Source organism: Triticum dicoccoides, chromosome 1A (assembly GCF_002162155.2).
Source record: "Triticum dicoccoides isolate Atlit2015 ecotype Zavitan chromosome 1A, WEW_v2.0, whole genome shotgun sequence".
In the NCBI taxonomy this organism is placed as follows: domain Eukaryota; kingdom Viridiplantae; phylum Streptophyta; class Magnoliopsida; order Poales; family Poaceae; genus Triticum; species Triticum dicoccoides.
The window spans coordinates 568,099,864-568,123,947 of record NC_041380.1 but is presented as its reverse complement, the minus strand read 5'-3'; the positions used below and the strand labels follow the sequence as shown (position 1 = coordinate 568,123,947).

Below are 24,084 nucleotides of genomic sequence, written 5' to 3'. Positions count from 1 at the left end.
GACGGGGACGGGGTGGTGTTCCCGTGAGTCGAGGGAGGGGGCGGGGTGGTGTTCCCGTGGGCAGAGGGAGGGGCGGGTGGTGTTCCCGCGGGCAGATGGAGGGGGCGGGGTGGTGGATTTGAATCTTGTGTTCACTAGGGATTTGGGATGGGATTGGTATTAGGATTTGGGAGGATTTGGGATTTTGTTCATCCATGAACTATTGGATACAGGGAATTGGTATTGCTATGTTTAAATGGTCACTGGACACTTCCGAGGGGAATTTGTGAGGAACATTTTGTTTTAGATGATACAGTAGAACAGAGTAAACTTCAGATCACCATGTGAAGATGCATGCACACTGCTGTGTTTGTGTTTTTGTGTTGTATATACGGCCGAAACCAACTTTGTACTTTTGCAAATGTACGTGCACTTCTTTTAAGATCATCATCTGCAAGCATGTAGGAGTACTAGAGTTTACCAGCAAATGTACTAGATCAATATGTATTCTGAACCTTTTTTTGCGTATGATGAACCAAGTTTGAACTCCGCAGCCCAATACCCCTGCTTCTGAATCGAGGATCATTTCAGATTTGATTGCTGAAACTAGAACAAACAGAAATGAATTCATCTCTGAACATGAATCTTATGCGGCGGATTTACCAGTAGTTTACACGGAGTGACGGAGTTATGACCGGCCTTGCGCCGAACGCGTGTTCGCAGCAGCAGAGTTACACAAAATATGTGAACTCTTACTTATGTATCTCAAGCTCCAGCGTTGAATAGAATGACGCTGAAAATTAACTTGTTTGAGATCCTGAAGGAATCACACACCCATAGAGGCATCATTGTTTGCCATGTGAATTTGTAAATAGGTTTCTTGGTGCTGCAAAATCTCCTAGGTTTTATTCTATAGCAGACGTACTTGTATAAATGCTAATTTTAGAGTGCAATGTTTTATTCTGTACATTTTTTATGTGTGCTTGTATGTTTCATAGGTTTTACAGATTTTTTAGGTGTTCTTGTATGTTTTTTCCTAGCTACTGATGATGCAGTTTTAGGGTTTCATTGACTTGTTTTTTTTTCCTTTTTGTAGATGTCGCAAGCACCGCTGGTGAGAATGAAGGGAGTAAGAAGGTTAAGAAGAAGATCAAGAAGAAAGGCAATCTATGTGGCTTTAAGTCAAGGTTTAACTCAAAAAGGCCGGTTGAGATTGGGAAGCAAGTAACACCAGAAAAACAGAGAATCATAAGGGAGGGACCGTTTGGAGACTTGTTGGACATTCGGTCTTTCAAGGTGGCCCATGAGGTCATTGAGTTTGTTGTGATGAACACGAATCACATACTCTCTGAGTTCAAACACAAGAACAAGTCCATCACCTTCAGCAAGCTCATGGTGAAAAGGATTTTCAACGTGCCATCCGGTGATAGACCCATGAAGCTTCTTAAGAAGAGTGATGAACATGATCTTCGCAGCATCTACAAGGAGGGGAACAGGGCTCCAATCGCCCATGTTGTCAAGTTGCTCACTAGTTGCAGCGATGAGGACGTGGTTATGATAAATAGGACTTGGACACTCCTTGCGTTGGCAACAGTTTTGTGCCCAGGCACTGGCAATATGGTGAATCTTGAGTATCTAGCTTCCTTGGAAGATATGTCTTTGGTTCATGAATTCGCTTGGGATGAGCACTTGTTGGCACGAGTGATGGAGGAGGTTGGAGTCTTTCAAGAGAAGAAGAGGATGCAAGCAAATACAGAAAAAGCAGCGGAGTTTCAGATCGCTTCATGCCTTCCCATGTTAGCGGTATGCAACGCAACATTATGAAATACATGCATTTTTTTCTTTGCTGCATGAAACCTTATATACATTTCTATAGCTCGCATTTATGTTTTTGTTGGCTAATGTCCTTTTCCATTCTATGCAGATCAGATACATGGATCATATTGATATTCCGGCCGGCCTCCCAAATGAGCATGCCATTGATTATTCCATGCCGAGGATACATTTTGTTTGTCAAAAGGATTTTGATTGGTTGGATAAAGTTGACAAGAACAAGCTCACTCTTGTCCAACCTTTCTACGGTAAACACACCCAAGTAATTTTGCTACATCCCGCCTATGTATTTTCCTTTGCCAATGGAGTATTAAGACCCCCCCTGTTTTTTGCTCACTGAATTTGCATGTAGCAATCTTTGCTTTTCCATTTAGGTTATGGCGGCCTTCTTATTTCTGCCACTCATGTTTTGTTTTCCTAGATACGGAGTTTGTGCAACACCCCCTATGCAGCACAACTCGCGGGACAGGAAGTTGGTGCTGAAGCGGCCAGTGGGCAGGGAGTTGGTGCTGAAGCACCTAGTGGCCAAGGAACTAGTGGCCAAGGAAGCCAAATTCAAGATGCTGAAATTCAAGCAAAGGACTCTCAATCAAACGAGGCTCAACAAAATGTTGAAGCTGAACCACACCTATCATCCTCGCTCAACGATTGGCTGCAGCAATCATTCCCTAGCATGCAAGATCTAAGGGTACTTTTCCCCCATCTACACTATTTTTTTCTTTGTATTCATTTCCTGTTTGCCTTTGGCTTTGCATTATTTACTATACCCAGTTGCAAGTGTATATTTTGTTTGCTGCATCCCTCATTCTGATGTGCTACAACCATGTTCTGTTTTTGCTTCATATGTGGTTTAAGTTCATACCTACTAGGCTTTTTTTCTGCATCCATATGTCTAGTGTGCTACAACTACATTCTGTTTTTGCTTCAAAGATATCATAATTTTGCTACATCCATATCAATAATTTGCTACCTAGAGGTATAGACCATTTGTTTTTTATGCTTCATCCATGACAGTAAATTGCTACAATCACACTGTTTATTTGATACATAGTGACACAGCAGCACACCTACTTGTTTCTCGCTTCATCCATACCTCTAATGTGCTACACCCACATTTGTGTTTTTTTACATCCATACTTCTCAAAATCTGGATATAGTTGTCACTAAAAATGTTGGCCACTTGCCTTCTTGTAGGTACCAACTCAGTTTCAAATGCTCTACAACAAGCACAAGGGTATTTTTGCAGCAGAGGTGGATGGTGTAGTAGGCAAGTTTGGACAGTGTTTAAAGGAATTGCAGTGCAACCGGATGGCTGCTCTCCTTTGTGATGTTGGAGACGCCATCACAGCTACCAATGAACCCAACTTTTCCTTTGAAGCACCTATCATGGACGAATGTCGCGGAAAAGAGAATGATGCTAAAGCTGCAAATGCCGACATTGGTGCTCAAGCTCAAGCTCAAGGTACAACACCTAGCATCAACAAGGATGAAGTCACCGGATTGAACCTAGAAGTTGCAACAGAGGCTGCGGAAACTTGTGAGCAACAAAGAGTGAGTTTCGAGATAGAAGGCAACGCCTCACCTCACAGCCCCCCACTCTTCTATGATGCACCCAGGAGTGCGACAGCCGGCATTTGGGACGACGAGCCATCCTGTGAGTTGTTCCCAAAGGGCTCCGAAGACTATGAGATGATGCATTCCATGGATGAGCCTATAATTAAGAAGAGCACAGTCAACCCCATCTATGCAAACATCCCCGTGTTTCCTGTTTCAGACGATGATGACAGCCCAAGTATGCTTCCTTCATCTTGCATCATTTCTTTTTGTTTTTCTCCATACCATTTTTTCACATTTGTGTGATTCCAGCAAATTCTTTTTGTACAATCTCTTGCAAACTCATCCATTTGTATTTTTTTGCTACAGCTCTTAAGATGGTCGCTACAGAAGAGCATTTTGCTGATGCAAGCAGTGGCCCTAGCACACATGACAAGAACACTAGGAAGAAGAGGATGGCCAAAGTTCCAGCCATAAAAAATACCAAGGCAAAGAAGCAAAAGGTCGACAAGGCTGCAGAAATGTATGAGAGGTTTGTAAAACATGGGAAACCATTGAGGAAATCACAGCCCAATGAACAAGTGTGAGCTACCTAAGCCTTATCTGTTTTTGCTTTCTATTTTTTTATTTTTTTCTGCTCGAAACAAATGATTCATTTTGGTTGCATCTATGGTAACAGGACACCTTTCATCAAGCTAGGTGGATTTTACATTGGATACAAGAAATTCCTTGTATGCTTCAAGCCTCGTGGGGATATGAATGATGAGGTCATGTCACTATGTATCGAGATGAACAACATTGCATCCCGTGCAGCAAAAGAACCGGAGCTGAAGAAATACATTTTCTCAGTCCACGCGGGGGTAAGTTTTTGTAAAAACAAGCAATGCTTCATTCTTTTCTTTCTTTTCACATTTTCGTTGCAACACACACTAACCATTTTGTTGTATCTTTCAAGTAGATCCTACTAAAACAAGACCCATCAACTTTCCAACCAGCAAAACTCATGGCTGAGCTTGAAAGGGCTATGAAAGTGTTCAAGGTTCAAAAGTTTGACCTCATAAGTTTCACGAAGCTTTCTTTTGTTCCACACCACAAATAACTTCCAAATATGATCCAATGATGTGACGCGGCTGTAACATTTTTTACATGTTCTGAGTACCTTTTCGCCTTTCTTTTGTTTTTTGCAGCTCTTTTTCACAATTTTTCATGATCGCCATTGGATAGTTGTTTGCGCAAACTTGCTTCACAAGCAGTGGAATGTATTTGACTCAATCCATTCAAAAGGAAAACAATCTCCTTTGAAGAAGCAAGCCAATAACCTGGTATGCTCATCCTCTCTAATTTTTTCTGTTTAGCCTTCAGATTCATCTACATAAATGCCCTGTTGTCATCTTTACACACCTCATTTTATTTTTGAAACTTTTGTGTGTGTTTTCGGTGCTAGATCACAAACTTTGCAACCCTCGCACAAGAGTGCAGCGAATTCAATGTCAATGTTGGATCCTTCGCCTGTGTTAACCTAGAGGATTACCCAAAGCAAGATACCCTGTGAGTTTTCTTTTTGAATTTTGCTTCAATCATGTGTTCCATTTCAACATTTTGTTTTTTCAACTACGCATGGGAAGTATGATGGAGAACTTTTTTTATCTCATAGATGTGATTGTGGTTTTTTTGGGCTCAAGTATGTGGAGAACTATGATGGGAAGTCAATGAGAGAGTTCAAGCAGGTACACATTTTTAATTTTTTGTCTTGTCATTTTGTTACAATCTACTTTCTTTGTTTTCAATACTCATGCAACAGAAGAATACCATGTTTTGTTGTTGCTTCATATGTGGTTCAAGTTTGTACCTACTAGGATTTTTTAGCTACATCCATATGTCTAGTGTGCTACAACTACATTCTGCTTTTGCTTCATCCATATCATAATTTTGCTACATCCATAACAATTTTTTGCGGTGGATGGATGTGAACTTTTTGCATTCATCACTCATGCAACTCAAGAATAACGAGTATCATACTTGCTTACTTTTTGTATTCATTTTTTACAGGAAGACATGGCGCGATACCACATCGATATGGCATACAACCTTTTCAGCCACCCAATGAACAACGCCCCAAAGGAGCGGGCGTTCAACGATGAGTTGGCGGCTTGATTTTCTGGAAGGTTCAAGACGAACAAGCTTTTTTCTTCGTTAGGTCTAGATCATGTCCGAGGTGGTAGCGTTCTGATAGGATTAGAGTAGTGCGCGTTCGTATGTAAACTGTTGATACCTCCAGTAAACATGTGTCCTTTTGGTATGTAAACCGATGATAACTTGATATTTGGATGATGCACTTATGTTTTTAATGGATGTGTTCTTCTGTTTGCCAACATGATCATGCGTTGACAATTGTTTTTTGTTTCACTGGTTCTAAAATATGAAAATATTTCAAACTTCATCCATTGAAGTTTCAAGGGAATCTCTGTGCATTTTCCCCCTCAAAACATATTTTCTGAAAAATAATATGTGAATGTTATTTTTTTGTCACACACTTAAATTGCTGGAAGCTCACAGGAAATAGCTACAACCTTCTGTTAGATTTGTTCCAGAGCCAAAATATACTTTTTTACCTGCAAATTAGCTACATCCCTACAATATTTTTGCTGGAAGCATAATATAAATATGCTTCATTTCCCAACTTTTGTTGTACAGCTAAATCAACACTTTAAATCATTCAAGGCTTTTTCCTTTTCAAACTTGTTATTTTGCCTCAACCATGTTTGCAAAAAGCTTCAACCATGTTTCCTAAAAGCTGCAACCATATTTTGAAAAAGTTTCAACCATACTTTGAAAAAGTTACAACCAAGTTTTCAAAAGCTTCAACCATGTTTCCTAAAAGTTGCAACCTTGTTTACAGAAGCTTCAACCATGTTTTTAAAAAGCTGCAACCATGCTTTTCAGAAATCTTCTAAACATGTTTTCTTAAAGCTTCAAACATGTTTCCTAAAAGCTTCAACCATATTTTCAAAAAGATTCAACCATGTTTTTTAAAAGCTTCAACCATGCTTTTCAAAAACTTAAAAAATGTTGTTTTTAAGCATGGATCAAGTTGTGGTTACAACAACCATTGAGTACTATTTTTAAAAAAAGAAAAAACTCACATTCTGCTTTTTTTTAAAAATTCTACAAATTTTGGCACCATCATACTAGAAAAAGTAAGCTCTCACAAACATATAACAATAAGATTTTTTTTAAAACAACTCTTGTAAAAAGCAACATTCTGCATTTTTCAAACCACGCATGTAGTAATATGTTGCAATCCCACAAAACAAACATTCACAGCTAGTCAACACAACTTATTATCATAAGTCATGGGGTGTTACAAGGCAATTCATCATTTTTTCCCTCACGAAAATATCCTAAAGTGTAAGGATTGTTTCGACACCCGGAGTTTTCGCGCTCGCACTCGCAGCAAGAAAAGCTGCAAGGAGTTGGCAATCCTTCATGTTGTGATCTTCATCTTCACAATATTTGCATGGAGTCTTCTTTTCCCTTGGCTTTGGAGCTTTCTTCGTTTTCGCCGCGTCCTTCTTTGCTTTCTTCTTCATTTCATCTTCTCGAATCTCAATTAGTGGTTTCCTGCGCTTCTCTTTCTCCTTTGGCCTCCCCTTCTTTGCTGACTTTGGTGGGTTCCGCAGTCCTACGGGGGGTGGATCCCGCTGACCTGTACTTGGACCCCCTGAGACTTGTTCATTTCCTGCATGACCTTGGCCTTCTTCGTCTCCTGCAAACCCATCAGTTGCTCTATTTTTTATTGCAGCAACCCCAACACTGCCCTGATCAATTAGCCCAGAGACAAAACTATAAGCTTCATCATTGAAGCAAGCATCAGAAGCGAGTTTCCCAAACTTCCGGCATAGAGAGTTAAACTTTAGGGTGTTTGTCGTGGGGACGCTGAAATGCATAGCTCTATGCCCATCACCCGGTTCAGGCGCAAGGTCGGTTGCTCTCTTAAACCATCTTGGAAGCATGTAAGTCGCAGGTATCGTTTGCACATTCAGGTGCACCATGACACGAATGATATGTGGGCAGATCAGCCCACACATCTCAAACATGTTGCGGGTGCACATGTATGCCTGATCTTTAGGAGCAACACGCACCGTGTACACTTTTGGGTTGACGCCATAATTTGCAACAAGGCGAAACCAGATGACATCCCCTTGCAGCTGATATTGCAGACCATAGCCTGTTGATTTAGCCAATAGTTTCTGAAACTTGGAAAATACCTCTCTGGTATAGAAATCTGTAGCTTGCTTTTCAATGTTGTAGCTGCAAACAAAAAAGGCTTCCAACATCAATAAGAATTGCTACATATGTTTCAAAGAAATGCTGCAACCACACTGTGCTGGAAAACTAAAAAATGCTACATGACTTTGGACTTACTTGCCCCAGAGCGGAGGCCTCGTCGCTTCATTGATGAAGCCAGCATTGTCTTCACGATCAAGCATTAGCTCCTGGCAAAGCTCAAACTGCTGGACAAATGTCCAAACCGAGTCTCCATGATGATTTAAAGTCTTGAAGTAGGAATTCAGGCCCTCGGACCGCCCGGTTGTTCCTGTGAATGGGAAGAACTTATTCCTAAAGTACACAGGAGCCCACATCTCCCTGCTGTCCCACATGTTCTTGAGGTGTTTCTTATCAGCCACACCAAATGACTCGACCATCTGCTTCCATCGTTCTTCAAACTCCTCAACGGTATCGGAATCATTGATGCAACCATAGAATGCTTAAGCAAAAGGCTCATCCTTGCCCAACATCTTCCCTAGTTTCGTCCTTGCAACCCGGAAGACGTGCCACTTGCAACATCTGTGTGTTGAATGTGGAAATACCATTGAGATGGCTTTAGCCATCGCCTGGTCTTGATCAGTCATAATGTTCAACGGATGCTCGTTATTCATTGCCAACATCCATTGCTGGAAGACCCACTTGAAAGTTTCGATGGTCTCATCAGGCAACAAAGTGCACCCCCAAGCAAACAGTATGTGTGTGGTTGTTAATGCCAACAATCACAGCAAAGGGCAAGTTGTAGCGATTGGTGCAGAATATGGTGTCGAAAAACACACAATCTTTGTACTTTGGATACAAGGCCCTTGTTCTCCCATCAACCCAGAAAAGTGCCCTAACAGCTCGATCTTCTTCTAGCTTCGAGAAAAAGAAGTTGGGATTCTCCACTTGTCTTCTCTCAAAGTACTCGATTGTCAGCTCCAAATCACGCTCTGACAGGCCCCTTCGCAGCTTTGCTCTTGCATTTGTCACATCAGTATTCACATACGGCAAACTCCTAGGATCGCAACACCGTGCATCTCCAAGCAAGCCCATCATATTAGCCGTTGATATGTTGCGATAGTGCATCAAAGTGATGTATTGCATGTCTGCATCAGGGATCTTTCTGTGAGAGCGGCAAAATCTCCGACGCTCCCTTTGCAACATCAGCTGGTGTGTGTGATCGGCCTCAAAAACTGTCACAACCCAGCTACCGTCTTTCAGGCTAACACCCATACGAGCCTTGCAATCATATCGCTCCAACCGGTTTCTTCGCCTCTTGTCGCTCACATCCATATAGATGCCAGCTTGTTTGCTTGGAGATTTTTTATTACTAGCATAGCTCATATCAACATCATCACTTTGATTTGTTGCAGCCCCATCAGAAATGCTTCCACCAACATTCTTCGAAGGATCTTTCCGTGAGTGTATGCACTCAAAAACTCTATAGATTAGGATGCGCTTCTGTTCCAAGCTATTTTTCCTACTATGCTTTGACGTCACAATGCGAGTTCCAAAGCCCATCTACGAAGCATATTCATTGTAAACACGCTGAGCTTCTTCAACATTGTCAAAAATCATTCCAACAAAAGGGACAACTGGCTATGATGATATATCTTCGTCTGGTTCATCAACAAGTGTTGCAGCATTTCCATTGGCATTGTCACCGGTCACACGGGCATTGCAATGGTTTGGAGCTGCACCATCCGTGTTCAGCCGCAAGGAATCGTCACTATCATGTCCTGGAGTATCATTTAGATCAATGCCATCATCTTCTTCTTCGTGCGCAACATTTTGCATATCATCATCAAGGAAAATCGATGGCTCCACAGCAACATTCTGCAACAAAATAAGCACCCAAGTCAGTTCTTTTTTGCTGCATGAAAAAACATGCAAAAAACGCGAACAAAAAAGTGGATGCAGCATGTCAATCACAATTCCAAAACAACTCCTGCATGCAGCATTTTAGAATGTAGCATGTAACATCCAGCAAGTAGCACGTAGCAAGTGCAACACATACTTGTAACATTTTACTAGCAGACAGCAGGAAGATGCTAGCATTAATTGACAACATATCAGAAACATTACACAAAAATCAAACACAAGTATGTTGAGAACATCTCTTTTTAATCTCATGCTCATCAATTGAAATCAAAGGTTGCAACATTTTTTTGTGAACAAAAGGATCTAGGGTTGCAATTGGAAATCATACCAGATCAATTTCATCCCGGCCATGTCGTGCTGCATCTTGGAAGACCACACCAGAGTTGTAGTACCGTTGCAGCACCGGTCCACTACCACCAGGGCCTTGCCGCCTCAAGGGACTTCGGCGATGAACGGCAGCGGAGCTCGAGCCCAAATCCATGGAGGCAAGGAGGTCATTACAGATGTAAGACATGATTGAAGCAATTCCAAGGCCGCTTGATAGATGGGGAAGCCCCTCCTCGACATGATTCGGCCATGGGAAACTTAAAACAGGCGGATCCGGCCGCCGCCGCCGCGGATCGGGGACGGGCAGACGCGGGGGATCCAGCTCCCCTGTTTTTCTCGTTGTGGCTGTTTTGTACAACGGTTGTAACAAAACGTGTTTTTTTTGCTGCAACAGTTGGCTCGGTACACACTCGCACGCAGATCTAACGGTTCGCGCTAACCGCATCTGCCCTTATTTGTATACACACCCCAGGTATTCGAGTATTCAAATGTATATGTATACACCCCGCCTACAAACGCCCACACATACGTACTGCTGTTACACATAGGAATCAATCGAGTGGATCGATTAGCTAGCTATATACATACTACTAGTGGTCTAGTACACGTGAGAGTAGATCGAGCGGCTCGATTAGCTAGATAGAGGCTAGCTTTGCTTGCTGGTGGATCGACGCGGCCGTGCTGGAGCACTCACCCGCCGGCGAGGAGGAGCACTGCATCGAGCTGAGCATGGACGGGTAGGTTCTGCTGCCGCGAGCTGCTGCTGCTTGCTCCGTTGACTGCTGCTCTTTGAGGAGGCTGCGGCACTTCGGCGTAGGCGGCGGCGGCGTGGAGTGGAGAAGGAGTGGACAGAGAGGAGAGAGAGCCGGTAGCCATTCGGGAGAGGATGGGATATAATAAGGGAGAGAGGGGAGGGAGGAGAGAGGCCAACAGCCGTTCGATTTCAGAAGGAGCGCACGAGATATGCGGCTGAGTTCTTGCCATGTCACTGATCCGTGGCTCAAACGGCTCAGCCAATGAGAAAAAAGCACAGGAGCTACATTATGTGTGTTTCTTTACTAGTACGTTTTCATATTAATTAGGACCCATAATTGCATTATTTTCTCATACATTTTTATCACAGCCTCTAGGTATCATATAAAGACACGCTACCAAGTTTCAAGAATTTCGGAGTTCGTTTGCATTCTCTGGAATTAAAAAACCAACAAACTTTATGTTTGGGTCGAATATTGGTGCCCTTGTGTTTGGAATTCCTTTTTTTCTTGTATATGGTCTAAACATAGACTCAAGAACGCAAATATGAATTTTCAATCAAATTTTGCCAACTTTTTCATGCACTTGTAGTTCAAATTTGAATTATATCTGTTAAATGTCTATAAATGCACTTAATGACTTAAATATAGCAAACGGAACCCGAAAGATACCAAAATTTTACATGGAACAAGTAATGGTGTATATTCAGTGTATAAAATTTTCCAAGACCAACGGATGTAGCAACGGTCGCTTTGCCTTCATACCTTGCTCATTCCCTCTCGAAAACATGTTTCTTCCTCGGAGACGGTCTAGTTTTCAAGCGATGTACATCACAACTTTTATGAAATGTTCTCAAATTTATAACACAGCATTTAGGTGTCATATGAAGGCACCATGCCAATTTTCATGTTTTTCAAAGTTTGTTTGCATTTTTTGGGATTTATAAACCGAAAAACTACATGTTCGGGATCAAGTCTTGGCACTCTCATGTTTGGAGTTCCTTTCTTTTTATTGCATATGTCCTATACATACACTCAAGAACACAAATATGATTTTTTTACCCAACGTTGCCAACTTTTTCACGCACTTGTAGTTCAAAACTGAATTATATCTGTTAAAGATATAGAAATGCTCTTAATGGCTTAAATATAGCAAACGGAGCCCGAAAGATTTCAAATTTTTACATGGATCACGTAATGGTGTATATTGAGTGTATAAAAAAACTCAAGGCCAACGGATGTAGCAACGGTCGCGTTGACTTCATACCTCGCTCGTTCCCTCTCGAAAACACGTTTCTTCCTTAGAGATGGTCTAGTTTTGAAGCGATTTGCATCACAATTTTTACGAAATGTTCTCAAATTTGTACCACAGCATTTGGGTGTCATATGAAGACACCATGCCAATTTTCATGTTTTTCAAAGTTTGTTTTCATTTTTTGAAATTTATAAACCGAAAAACTACATGTTCAGGATTGAGTCTTGGCACCCTCATGTTTCGAGTTCCTTTCTTTTTATTGTATGTGGCCTAGACATAGACTCAAGAACACAAAAATGATTTTTTAACCCAACTTTGTCAACCTTTTCACACACTTGTAGTTCAAATTTGAATTATATTCGTTAAAGATATAGAAATGCATTTAATTGCTTAAATATAGCAAACGGAGCCCGAAAGATTCTAAATTTTTACATGGATCATGTAATGGTGTATATTGAGTGTAGAAAGAAAATCAAGGCCAACGGATGAAGGAACGGTCGCGTCGCCTTCACACCTCGCTTATTCCATCTCAAAAACATGTTTCTTCCTCGGAGATGGTCTAGTTTCCAAGCGATGTACATCACAACTTTTACTAAACGTTCTCAAATTTTTACCACAATATTTAGGTGTCATATGAGGGCACCATGCCAATTTTCATGCTTTTCGGAGTTCATTTGCATTTTTTGGAATTTATAAACCGAAAAACTAGATGTTCGAGATCGAGTCTTGGCACCCTCATGTTTCGAGTTCCTTTCTTTTTATTGTATATGGCCTAGACATAGACTCAAGAACACAAATATGATTTTTTTAACCCAACTTTGTCAACCTTTTCACACGCTTGTAGTTCAAATTTGAATTATATCCGTTAAAGATATAGAAATGCATTTAATGGCTTAAATATAGCAAACAAAGCCCGAAATATTCCAAATTTTTACATGGATCGAGTAATGGTGTATATTGAGTGTAGAAAAAAATTCAAGGCCAACGGTTGAAGGAACAGTTGCGTCGCCTTCACACCTTGCTCGCTCCATCTCAAAAACACGTTTCTTCTTCGGAGATGGTCTAGTTTCCAAGCGATATACATCACACCTTTTACGAAATGTTCTCAAATTTTCACCACGGTATTTAGGTGTCATGTAAGGTCACCATGCCAATTTTCATGCTTTTCAGGGTTCGTTTGCATTTTTCAAATTTTATAAAAAGAAAAAGTACATGTTCGGGGTCAAGTCTTGGCACCCTCATGTTTGAAGTTCATTTATTTTTCTTGCATATGGCCTAAACATAGACTCAAGAACACAAGTATGATTTTTTTAACCTAACCTTGTCAACTTTTTCACACACTTGTAATTCAAATTTGAATTATATTCGCTAAAGATATAAAAATGTACTTAATATAAGCCGAGTGCTGTCGCATGGCACACGGCTTATAGGCCATATAAGCCGAGTGTTGTCGCGGTGCACATGGCTTATAGGCCATATAAGCCGAGTGCTGTCGCAGGGCACACAGCTTACAGGCTGTTCTGTGACGGCACCGTCAATCACCTCCGTTTTGGACACGTGACAACTATCTTTGTCGTGTTTGCTCTATAAGCCGAGTGCTTTTTTGTGTAGATGCCGTGTACCTCATGTAAGCTGAGGGCTTTTCGGCACCACTCGGCTTATAGACTGCCATAAGCCGAGTCCTTTTTATTTGCCGGGTGTTTTTTCTAGTAGACTCGGCTTAGAGTGACATAAGCCGAGTACCCGAAAAAAAGAACTCGGCTTATACTATTTCACACGGCAAAACGTGATTTTCCTGTAGTGTAAGCTCTTGATATGACGAAACTAGCGTACATATACCAATAAAGAACAGTCGACGTGAATGTGCTAGTTTATGTACCATTTTAACTTTTGTTTGTTACACCATAACACCAAATACTACTGTAGTAGCTCATATGAACACGGTGAGAGGCACTAGAAAAAGAAAATCTGGACATACCTAACGAAGCAAAAGCACCATAAATCAAGATCTATACTGAAACAATGATCATTGTGCCACAAGAAACACTTCATAAGTAATAATTTTGTATTCTAGTCTATGTATGCAGATAGTAGAGAAGACCTGATTGCTGAGAATAAATGGCAAGGCATGTCCATCTAACCTAGAACTGGCACATATGTTAGACATTATAGCTGCCAAGTATGCCTAGTCATCCAGCTGATGTTTTCCTCACCTTAATTTAACGCACAGCAAAATTACTTAAGCTAGCTTGCACAGTATTCACATTACATTGGAAGAAACCAAAAGACCATAGTTATCTCGGCAGCATAACTGACTTGCAGCAATCTATGCAATCAATCTGAATTCTGAAGCACTATCAACTAGCGATGACATGCGAGAACTGCACACAAACGTAAGCAGAATATGAATTGGTGATAAATACCACAATGTGCAGTCTCTCCGCATTGGGAAAGCATCTGAGGAAGGTGGGCACCCTCTTGACATCATTGCGAACTCCGAACCGCACATTCAGACTTAGAATCCTCACACTTGTGATAATGGCACTTGTGCTCGCATTTATCCCAGCCTGGACCCTGGAATTCGCCGAATCCAATAAGGAAGAGTACACATTTGAGTCATGGACATCCATCAGCTGGACACATATGCTAATTTAAGCAATGCAAAGACCAGACACGGGACGAGAGATGTACCATGATGATGGTGTTTTGGATCTCTAGGACGCGGCCTGGCTCCAAGTATCCAAATGCGTGCAGCTTGGGAGCATCGCCAATCCTAATTCGGGTGCACAAGCCACCGCCGATCTTGTAAGTTCGGAACAGAATGAGCCTCTCGAGGTGTGGAGCCTTCACCACTGCAGTGTTCTCCATAATCGACATACAGATTTGCACGCACCGGAGGCTCTGGCTGATGACGCGGAGCCGCGGCCCCTTCATGCATCCCTCGGTGTTGAGGATGTTGGAAAAATGAGCAAATTACTACGAGATTTAATCCGAACAAACAGAAGATAAATCATGACGGCAATAGCATAGGTTAAACTAATCATGCGAACTAGCATAGTAGATGAACGTGGCCAGAGGTGTGCGCCGGCGTGCGCACGACACCGATGAAGGTGGCGGCGGGGGATCCGGCGGCTCCACATAGCGTGAAGGGCTCGGCATCCGGGGCGGCGGCCCCGGGCGGAGAGCGCTGGGTGGCCCGGGCGGCGGGCCACTCTGGCCGGAGCTGGTGAGGCGCCTCCCTCGGTCTCGCGGGGGACGAGGAGGCGTCGGTCCACGGTCGCTGGTGTGCGGCCTCCCCTGTGCGGTTGCCGTCGCCAGATGCATCTCATCCTCTCCGCCCCGATCTGCTCCTTCCATCGCCGGATCCGGGTCCTCTCGGGCGTCGGCAGCGCGGATCTCGTCGAGGGGGTTGGTTCCGGGGGAAACCCCTGGCCGGCGCAGCCACATCGCAGGCGACGCCCTGGGCGCCGTGCCCCTCCCTGGAGGCTGTGGTGAGGATCCTTCTCCCCCTCCTTCCGTTCCCTGCTAGGTGAAAGCCTAGGTCCCCTGATTCGGGCGGCGATGACACATCGGTGTCGTGTTCCTTCTTGGAGGCGCAGTCCGGGGATCGCAGGGGCGGCGAGAGAGTCGGGTTGTGGGTGTGATGGTGGCGGGTGGCAACTTGGCTCGGCACTTCACTGCCTTTTCTTCGGTGGCTCATCGCTGTTGCCCTTGTTGCTGCGACTGTGGCCGACAGCTCTAGCCCTTCGGTGTGGCTTAACCGCGGACGACGACCGTGCTCGGAATGGTGTGCTCCGAGCTAGCAGGTCTGCTCCTAGTTCTTTCTTCATGCGCAGCTTGGGCGTCTTCCTCTGGGTTCTAGGGTGAACCAAGCTGCCGCTTGCCGGTGCGGCATCCTTCGAGCCAGGATGGGAGGGCAGGGGCCCTTTGCAGTGGCAGTTCCAGAGGAGTGTCAGTGCTGTCTTCGAGTTTGGCTACGATCACGAAGCTTGCGCGGTGGTGCATCATCTCAAGTCCGTAGCTTGTCCGGTTGGTGTAGGTCGTCCTGTAGGGTGTTGGCGGCAGCATGGCGTGATCTTGCTATCGCTGCTGCCTTTGAGTCTGTTTCGCTTTGCTCCTTGTATCAGCCGCTTGTTTCTCTTCTTGCTTTCCTTGTAAGTTGGTGTTCTTGTATTCCTGGCCGGTTGATGGCTTTGTTAATTCAAAGCCGGGCTCTTCTTGAGCCTTCGTTCAAAAAAAAGCATAGTAGATGAACAGATCACATCTAGGACACATACTAAAAACACGAATTCTACCACAATCTCGAACAGGAAGGATAGAATCACATACGGTGCAGCGGGAGGAGCACCGCCAGCGTCGACGTTGTCGTCCATGTCGTCGAGGATGAGGCTGCCGAGGTCGGGGAAGAAGTCGTCGTTCGCGAAGTCGTTGCTGCCAGTAGTCGCGCGAGAGCGCTCCCTAAAAACCTGATCGTCCCTCTCCCGTACAGGATCACGAGAGGCCGGGTTCCGAAGGCCTGCTGCCCCTTCTCCCGGTGCACACTGAAAGGAGGGATGGAGAAGACTTGCTTGGCGGCGCAATGATCTGGAACGGTGATGCGAAACCATACGAAGCAGCGGCGGCTAGGGTAGACGTCTGCCTGACTATATAGTGCAGGCCGGGTAGGTCGTGGGAGTAAACCCCACGTCCGAGTCGCGATCCAAAAAATCGGCAACGGTTCAGTAAATAACGCGTCCGTTAATTATTAAGCAATGACTCATTAATTTTTCTCGAGCAGCAAAAATATAGACAACGTGCATAGCTCTGTCCTCGACTCGGTTCAATCCCGCAGCGCGGCGAGCGAGGAGGAGGAGTGCGCGTGTAGGTCTCATCTTCTCATGCTCATACAAGTGGTAGAGGAGCTCACCTTATAAGGAGGTGCAAGTCTCTCTCAACTTCCGGGGTGAGACTAAACTCTAGTCTCACTCACTCCACTCACATGTGTGCATGAATGGGGCAAGAGAATTTTAGAATTTTATTTGGGCTTTGGGCCAAAGGCCTACTAACAAAATTTCAACAATCCCCCAGAAAGTCTCATTGGCACATCTCATCATTTAGTTGCAAAACATTGTTTATATACCGGTGCTCGGTGGAGACTGTAAAGTTGAACTTTCACTCAGAGATTTATGCTACACTAGATCAACACTTGAATAGTGGACTATGCCTTGAATTGCAAGTTTTCTGCGAGACTAGTTTCACACAAATTCTTGACCGATACTGGGCCGCCGCAAGGCTTCCCCGTGGGTGGAGCGTATACGTCATACTCCAGGGCCTTTCATGAATTTATTAGAGTTCCTCAGGAGATGCTCCGCACGACAACATCTCTACTTACCCGAATAAGCCACTTGGAACACATTAAGATAAATATCAACCTGCCATGCAGATCAGGGAAGTATTGCATCTTCATGGAGTGAGATAATTAATATAGGAATAGTCTCCTTCCAACTGACCAACAGTTTGTCCCCCACTTCTACTTCACAGGATCTTCGATCATATAGAGTGGGTTACCACTATGGACAACTCATGCGGTGGGTCTCAGACCCATCCCCATCGATGCATTATCTATCACGTTACGTGATAGACCTTTGTGAAGGGATCTGTCAAGTTTTTTGATGTTTGGATATAATCCAACATAATAACTCCGGAGTTCCTCAATTTTCTGACAGATTTTAGTCTCCTCTTCACATGCCTTGAGGACTTTATATTGTCCTTAGAATTTTTTATCTTGACGATCACAGTTTGATTATCACAGTTCATCGGGATAGGGGGTATTGGTTTTTCAACCATAGGTAAGTCCATCAAGAGCTCATGAAGCCACTCTGCTTCAACAGTGACAGTGTCTAATGCTGTGAGTTCTGCTTCCATAGTTGACCTCGTTAAGATGGTTTGCTTGCAAGACTTCCAGAAAACAGCTACACCACCAAGTGTAAAAACATTATCACTTGTGGCCTTAATCTCATCAACATCAGATATCCAGTTTGAGTCACTATAACCCTCTAGTACCCTTGGATACCCGGTGTAGTGAAACCCATAGCTCGTAGTGCCTTTCAAATAGTGCATAACTCTCTCAAGCGCAAGCCAATGATCATCTTCCGGTTTTGACACAAACCGACTCAGCTTGCTCACAGCAAAAGAGATGTCAGGCCTCGTGGCACTCGCCAAATACATAAGCGAGCCAATAATCTGAGAATACCTCAGTTGATCTCTAGCAATCCGTCGATTCTTTCGAAGCAACACACTAGCATCATATGGAGTTGGAGAAGGCGTGCAGTCGCTACACCCAAAACTACTCAAGATCTTTTTCACATAGTGAGACTGAAGCAGTGCGATCCCACCATTATCATCTCTCAACAGCTTGATGTTTAAGATAACATCAGCTACTCCTAGATCCTTCATCTCAAAACAGCAAGATAAGAAATCCTTAACCTCCTTGATTAGATCAAGTTTGGTTCCAAAGATCGGTATGTCATCGACATACAGACAAAGAATAACTCCTTCGCCCCCACCATGGCAATAATACACACATTTGTCACCATCGTTTACTACAAAGCTGGCTGCAGTTAATGTTTTTTCGAACTTCTCATGCCACTCCTTGGGAGCTTGTTTAAGACCATATAAAGACTTTAATAACTTGCACACATTTCCTTCCTGACCAGGTACTACAAAACCATCTGGCTGATCCATATAAATTTCCTCCTTCAACTCTTCATTGAGGAAAACCGTCTTAACGTCCATTTGATAAACGAGAAGACCATGTGAGGCAGCCAGTGACAGTAGCACCCGAATTGTGGCCAGTCTAGCCACAGGTGAGTAAGTGTCAAAGAAGTCTTCACCTTCTTTTTGGGTATAACCCTTAGCCACAAGTCGTGCCTTGTACTTTTCAATTGTACCATCAGGTCTAAGCTTCTTCTTAAACACCCACTTACATCCTACAGGTTTGCACCCATAAGGACGGTCAGTGATCTCCCAGGTTCCATTAGCTAAGATGGAATCCATCTCGCTATGAACAGATTTCTTCCAGTAGTCAGTATCGGGAGATGCATAAGCTTCTGAAATAGTCCTGGGTGTGTATCCACAAGGTACACAATGAAATCATCACCAAAGGACTTTGCAGTCCTCTGTCTCTTACTCCTCACAGGAGTTCCATTGTCACCCTCAACGGGATTCTCAACGTGTTTTATCGCAATGATGGGTTCAGGAATTACAGCGAATTCCTCACTAGATTGAGTAGGTATCTCCTGATTTGATGAACTCGACATATCCTTCATAGGAAATATGTCCTCAAAGAAAGTTGCATCATTCGACTCCATAATCGTACCAACATGCATGTCGGATACCTCAGATTTTATTATCAAAAATATATAACCAATGCTATGAAAAGCATAGCCCAAAAGAACACAATCCACGGTTTTTTATCCAAGCTTGTGCTTCTTAGAAATTGGTATATTTACTTTCGCCAAACAACCCCAAGTACGTAGGTAAGAGAGTTTCAATCTTTTCCTTTCCCATTTCTCAAATGGAGTCATGGTCTTATGCTTTGTGGGAACTCGGTTTAGGACATGACACGCAGTCATCAGCGCCTCCCCCCATCATTCCTTGGAGAGACCCGATGTGTCTAACATGGTGTTAACTATATCAGTTAGAGTTGTTAAGCGATAGATATGGCGTGCAAGGTCCGGTTCAGCCTAGCCTAGACTAGGGTAGTTAGTTGTGATTTCATCTTATCTCTTGTAACTATCTCTATCTCTCTAGTCTATCTCTTGGGCTCCAAGTTAAGGATCCTAACAATGTAATCTTCTCTGTACGCTATACGGGAGTCGCGACGCGCTCTATATAACACGCAACCGTCGCCCTAGACAGGGTACGACGTCCTCTCACATGGTAATCAGAGCCTACCTCTTCCATCTCATCTAGTTCCTCCATTGCCACAAACCTCCTACCATGGCCTCCTCCGGCTCCTCCAACTCAAACCTCTCCGGCCAGGTCACCGAGCGCCTCACCCGCACCAACTACATCCGCTGGCGCACCCAGATCACGCCGCAGCTCCGAGGTGCTGGTTTCTTCGGGTATGTTGATGGAAGCATACCCGAGCCGGCCAAAACCGTCGTCACCAAGGATAAGGATGGCAAGGAGGAATCCATCCCAAATCCGCTCCACCACGTGTGGATCTGGGAGGATCAACAGGTATTGGGATATCTCGTGAATAACCTCTCGAAGGAAGTGCTCGTGCAGGTCACGTCGATCGCCCATGCACACGAGCTGTGGTCGGCACTGGCGAAGATGTTCTCGTCGACCTCGTTGTCCCGCGTCAACAACATCCGGGCGGCGCTCACCAACGCACAGAAGGGCACACAATCCGTGGCCACCTTCTTCGCACACATGCGATCTCTCGCCGACGAGCTCGCGGCGGCCGGCAAACCCCTGGACGACGACGAGCTCATCTCCTACATCATCAACGCCCTGGACATGGAATATCAGCCACTGGTCTCTGCCCTTGATGCTCGTGTCATCCCGGTCACTCTTGACGAACTGTTCGCTCAGATGAGCAACTTCGATCAACGAGTGGCCCTCTTCCAAGGGGCTGGGACTGGTGGCGGCTTCAAGTCTTCGGCAAATGTCGCCACCTATGGGCGTGGCGGTGCCTCTTGTCCTCGTGGCCCTCCTCGCGGGAAGAGCAGGGGCCCTGACGGGGGCAACACCAGCGGCAACAACAACGCACGCAGCTGTGGCCGACCCTCCTACTCCAACGCCAAGGGCGGCCGCCGATCTAATGGCTCCACCAACAAGTCTTGGCCTGATGCTATCCGCTGCCAAATCTGCGGTAAGCTGGGCCACTCTGCAAAAGATTGTTGGTACCGGTTTGATGAAGATGAAGAATCATCTCAAGATGAAAAGGTGGCCGGGGCTGCTGAAGCTTCCTACGGCGTCGACACAAATTGGTACGTCGACATCGGTGCCACAAGCCACATCACCGGTGAGCTGGAGAAGGTGACCATGCGGGAGAAGTACCGCGGCCAAGATCATATCCACACTGCTAGTGGAGAAGGTATGAATATTAGTCATATTGGTCACTCAATTATTAAAACCCCTCATAGGAAAATTCATCTCAAACGCATCTTGCATGTCCCTAGTGCCAACAAAAATCTCCTTTCTGTCCACCGCATTGCCATTGATAATCATGTCTTTCTTGAATTTCACCTCCTCTTCCTTTTGATCAAGGCTCAGGCAACAAGGAGGGTGCTGTATCGAGGTAGATGCATTCGTGGGCTTTACCCATTGATTCCGGAGATTAGAAGATCCAATAAACAAGTTCTTGGTGCCACCAAAGTGTCTTTAACACGGTGGCACGATCGGTTAGGTCATGCAAGTTTCTCTTTAGTTGAGCGTTTGCTTAGGAAAAATAAACTCCCATATGTTGGGGATCATGATGTTGAAACAATTTGTGATTCGTGTCAAAGGGCCAAGAGCCACCAATTGCCTTATCCAGTTTCTACAAGTATTTCTACCAAACCTTTATAGCTCATTTTTTCTGATGTCTGCGGGCTTGCCCCCTCCTCTGTTGGTAGACATACATATTATGTGAGTTTCATTGACGACTATAGCAAGTTCACATGGATCTATCTCCTTAAGAAACGTTCAGATGTCTGCCAAGTTTTTCTCAATTTCCAAGATCTTGTAGAAAGAAAATTTGACAGTAAAATTCTTTCTCTCCAATCTGATTGGGGAGGGGAATATGAGAAGCTAAACTCGTTTTTTCAGAAACTTGGCATATCCCATCATGTTTCATGCCCTCATGCCCATCAACAGAATGGGTCAGCCGAGCACAAGCATCGACATATCGTAGATGTTGGTTTTTCTCTTCTAGCCGGTGCCTCCATGCCCCTTAAATTTTGGGACGAGGCATTCCTCACTGCTGTCCACATTATAAACATGCTACCTAGTCATGTGATTAACAATGAAACTCCCATGGAAAGGCTTCTTCACACCAAACCAGACTACACGTCACTTTGTGTGTTTGGATGCGCCTGTTGGCCGAATCTTCGCCCTTACAATGATCGCAAACTCATGCTTAGGTCAAAATAGTGTGCCTTTATTGGTTATAGTGCTCAACACAAGGGCGTCAAGTGCCTTGACATTTCCATTGGTCGTGTCTATATCTCCTGAGATGTAGTGTTTGATGAAACAAAATTTCCCTTCGCAAATCTTCACCCCAATGCCGGAGCTCTTCTACGTCAAGAAATACTTCTCCTACCATCTAGTCTCACCGGCGCTCATCAAGGGGGAAATGATTGTGATGATTCACTATTGACTAATCCTCATAAACTTGCTCTTGAGTCCTATACTGCAGATGCAAACGTTGAAGAAAATGGCGAAGGAAATTCTCAAAACGGTGCAAAATATGCTCCAAATGAGCGATATTTCATGTGCCACCGAACGGGGCAATATCCGGCTCGGGATCGGTGCCCCAACAGCGTGCCAGTGAATCCCCCACGGGATCTATGCTGGAGCAGGGCATCAGCGCGTCGGGTTCTGCCCCAACTGCTGGGCGCGGCAGCAGCCAGCCCGCAACTGCCATGCGGGCACCTCCCACTGCGCCAGGTGCGCTATCCGCTCCACGCCGATCAGCTGGCGACAGGTGCCAGCCTCCGCCTCGCTGGCCAGCGGACGGACCCCGCCACTATGTGCGCCGCCAGCCAGGTGGGCCTTCAGGCGCGGAAGCTGGTGCAGGCACGGGATCCGGTGCCAATCCTGCCACGGACGCGCGATCCGGCGTAGATTTTGCCGGGCCCGCGCAATCATTGCATCATGATGGGTCCGACGCAGATCGCATGCATGGCTCGGGATCTTCTACTCCGCTCGACACGACCACACCGACCGATGATGCCGCAGAAGATCCTGCTGCTCAAGAAACCGCGCCAGGAGTATCCGCCTCGGGAGCGCCTCGACCAGAGGTTGGGTCCTCTGTGGAGGGCAACAGTGCAACTCCTCCTATTCCTTCATGTACAAGGCTGCAAAAAGGGGTAATTAAACTTCTTAATTATAAGCAAATAACCAAATTTGGTCTAGCTTGTTCTACAGGTGAGCCAGACACTCTTGATGAAGCACTTGGTGATGAAAAGTGGAAGAAGGCCATGGAAGAAGAATACATGGTACTTCAGAAAAACAGAAAAATGAACTTGACATTTAGTTCCCCCACGGCGAGGTAAAAATCTAATTGATTGCAAGTGGGTTTACAGAATAAAGAGAAAATCTGATGGAACTATAGATCGCTACAAGGCCAGATTGGTTGCAAAAGGTTTCAAACAGCGGTATGGTATTGACTATGAGGACACTTTTAGTCCTGTTGTTAAAGCCGCAACCATTCGTCTTGTACTGTCTATTGCTATATCCAGGGGATGGAGTCTTAGACAACTGGATGTTAAGAATGCGTTTCTTCATGGCGTTCTGGAAGAGGAAGTATACATGAAACAGCCTCCTGGGTTTGAGAATAAGAGCAAGCCTTCCTATGTGTTCAAGCTTGATAAAGCCCTATATGGACTAAAGCAGGCTCCCAGAGCATGGTACTCACGACTGAGTCAGAAATTGCAAGCACTTGGTTTTACTCCTTCCAAGTCTGATACATCTCTGTTTATTTACAATAAGTCAAATACATCAATTTTTGTGTTGATTTATGTGGATGATATCATTGTTACAAGTTTATCAAATGAAGTAGTGACAGGGCTGTTAAAAGACTTAAATGCTGAGTTTGCTCTCAAGGATTTGGGAGATCTGCACTACTTTCTAGGTATTGAGGTAAAGAAACATGAAGATGGCCTCCACCTATCTCAAGAAAAATATGTTGCTGACCTGGTAAGAAGGGTTGGTTTACAAGGATGCAAACCATCGTTGACCCCCCTCTCAAGTACTGAAAAATTATCACTTGAAGAGGGAGTTCTCTTGAATCAAGAAGATAGTACTAGATACAGAAGTTTAGTTGGGGCTCTTCAGTATTTAACCTTGACTAGACCTGATTTATCTTTTGCTCTCAACAAAGTGTGCCCGTTTCTTCATGCACCCACCACAGTTCACTGGACTGCTGCAAAGCGCATTGTGAGATATGTTAAACATACTATGAAGCTTGGTATCTTTTTCAGCAAGTCATCATCAAATCTTGTC

The 24,084-nt window shown here is 44.4% G+C and overlaps 2 protein-coding genes and 1 pseudogene across 2 annotated transcripts in view; 2 read left to right on the top strand and 1 right to left on the bottom strand.

Moving 5' to 3' along the window:
* Positions 1-5,473, top strand: part of LOC119355617 — a 7,704-nt gene extending 2,231 nt beyond the window's left edge. Inside the window, exons 2-9 of the mRNA XM_037622449.1 lie at positions 1,076-1,203; positions 1,333-1,782; positions 1,904-2,074; positions 2,187-2,333; positions 4,325-4,447; positions 4,554-4,688; positions 4,811-4,914; positions 5,416-5,473. Of these exons, the coding sequence (XP_037478346.1) occupies positions 1,076-1,203; positions 1,333-1,782; positions 1,904-2,074; positions 2,187-2,333; positions 4,325-4,447; positions 4,554-4,688; positions 4,811-4,914; positions 5,416-5,473 (1,316 nt within the window). The remainder of the gene's footprint in view (positions 1-1,075; positions 1,204-1,332; positions 1,783-1,903; positions 2,075-2,186; positions 2,334-4,324; positions 4,448-4,553; positions 4,689-4,810; positions 4,915-5,415) is intronic.
* A 3,709-nt stretch (positions 5,474-9,182) lies between these two features.
* On the bottom strand, positions 9,183-10,751 carry LOC119291233. The gene is made up of 2 exons (XM_037569958.1): positions 9,884-10,751; positions 9,183-9,510 (listed from the first exon to the last, which is right to left on the bottom strand). The coding sequence occupies exons 1-2, from the start codon at positions 10,325-10,327 to the stop codon at positions 9,274-9,276; spliced, it is 681 nt and encodes a 226-aa protein (XP_037425855.1). The 5' UTR covers positions 10,328-10,751; the 3' UTR covers positions 9,183-9,273.
* A 9,595-nt stretch (positions 10,752-20,346) lies between these two features.
* Positions 20,347-20,485, top strand: LOC119296274 (annotated as a pseudogene).
* The last annotated feature ends 3,599 nt before the right edge of the window (positions 20,486-24,084 follow it).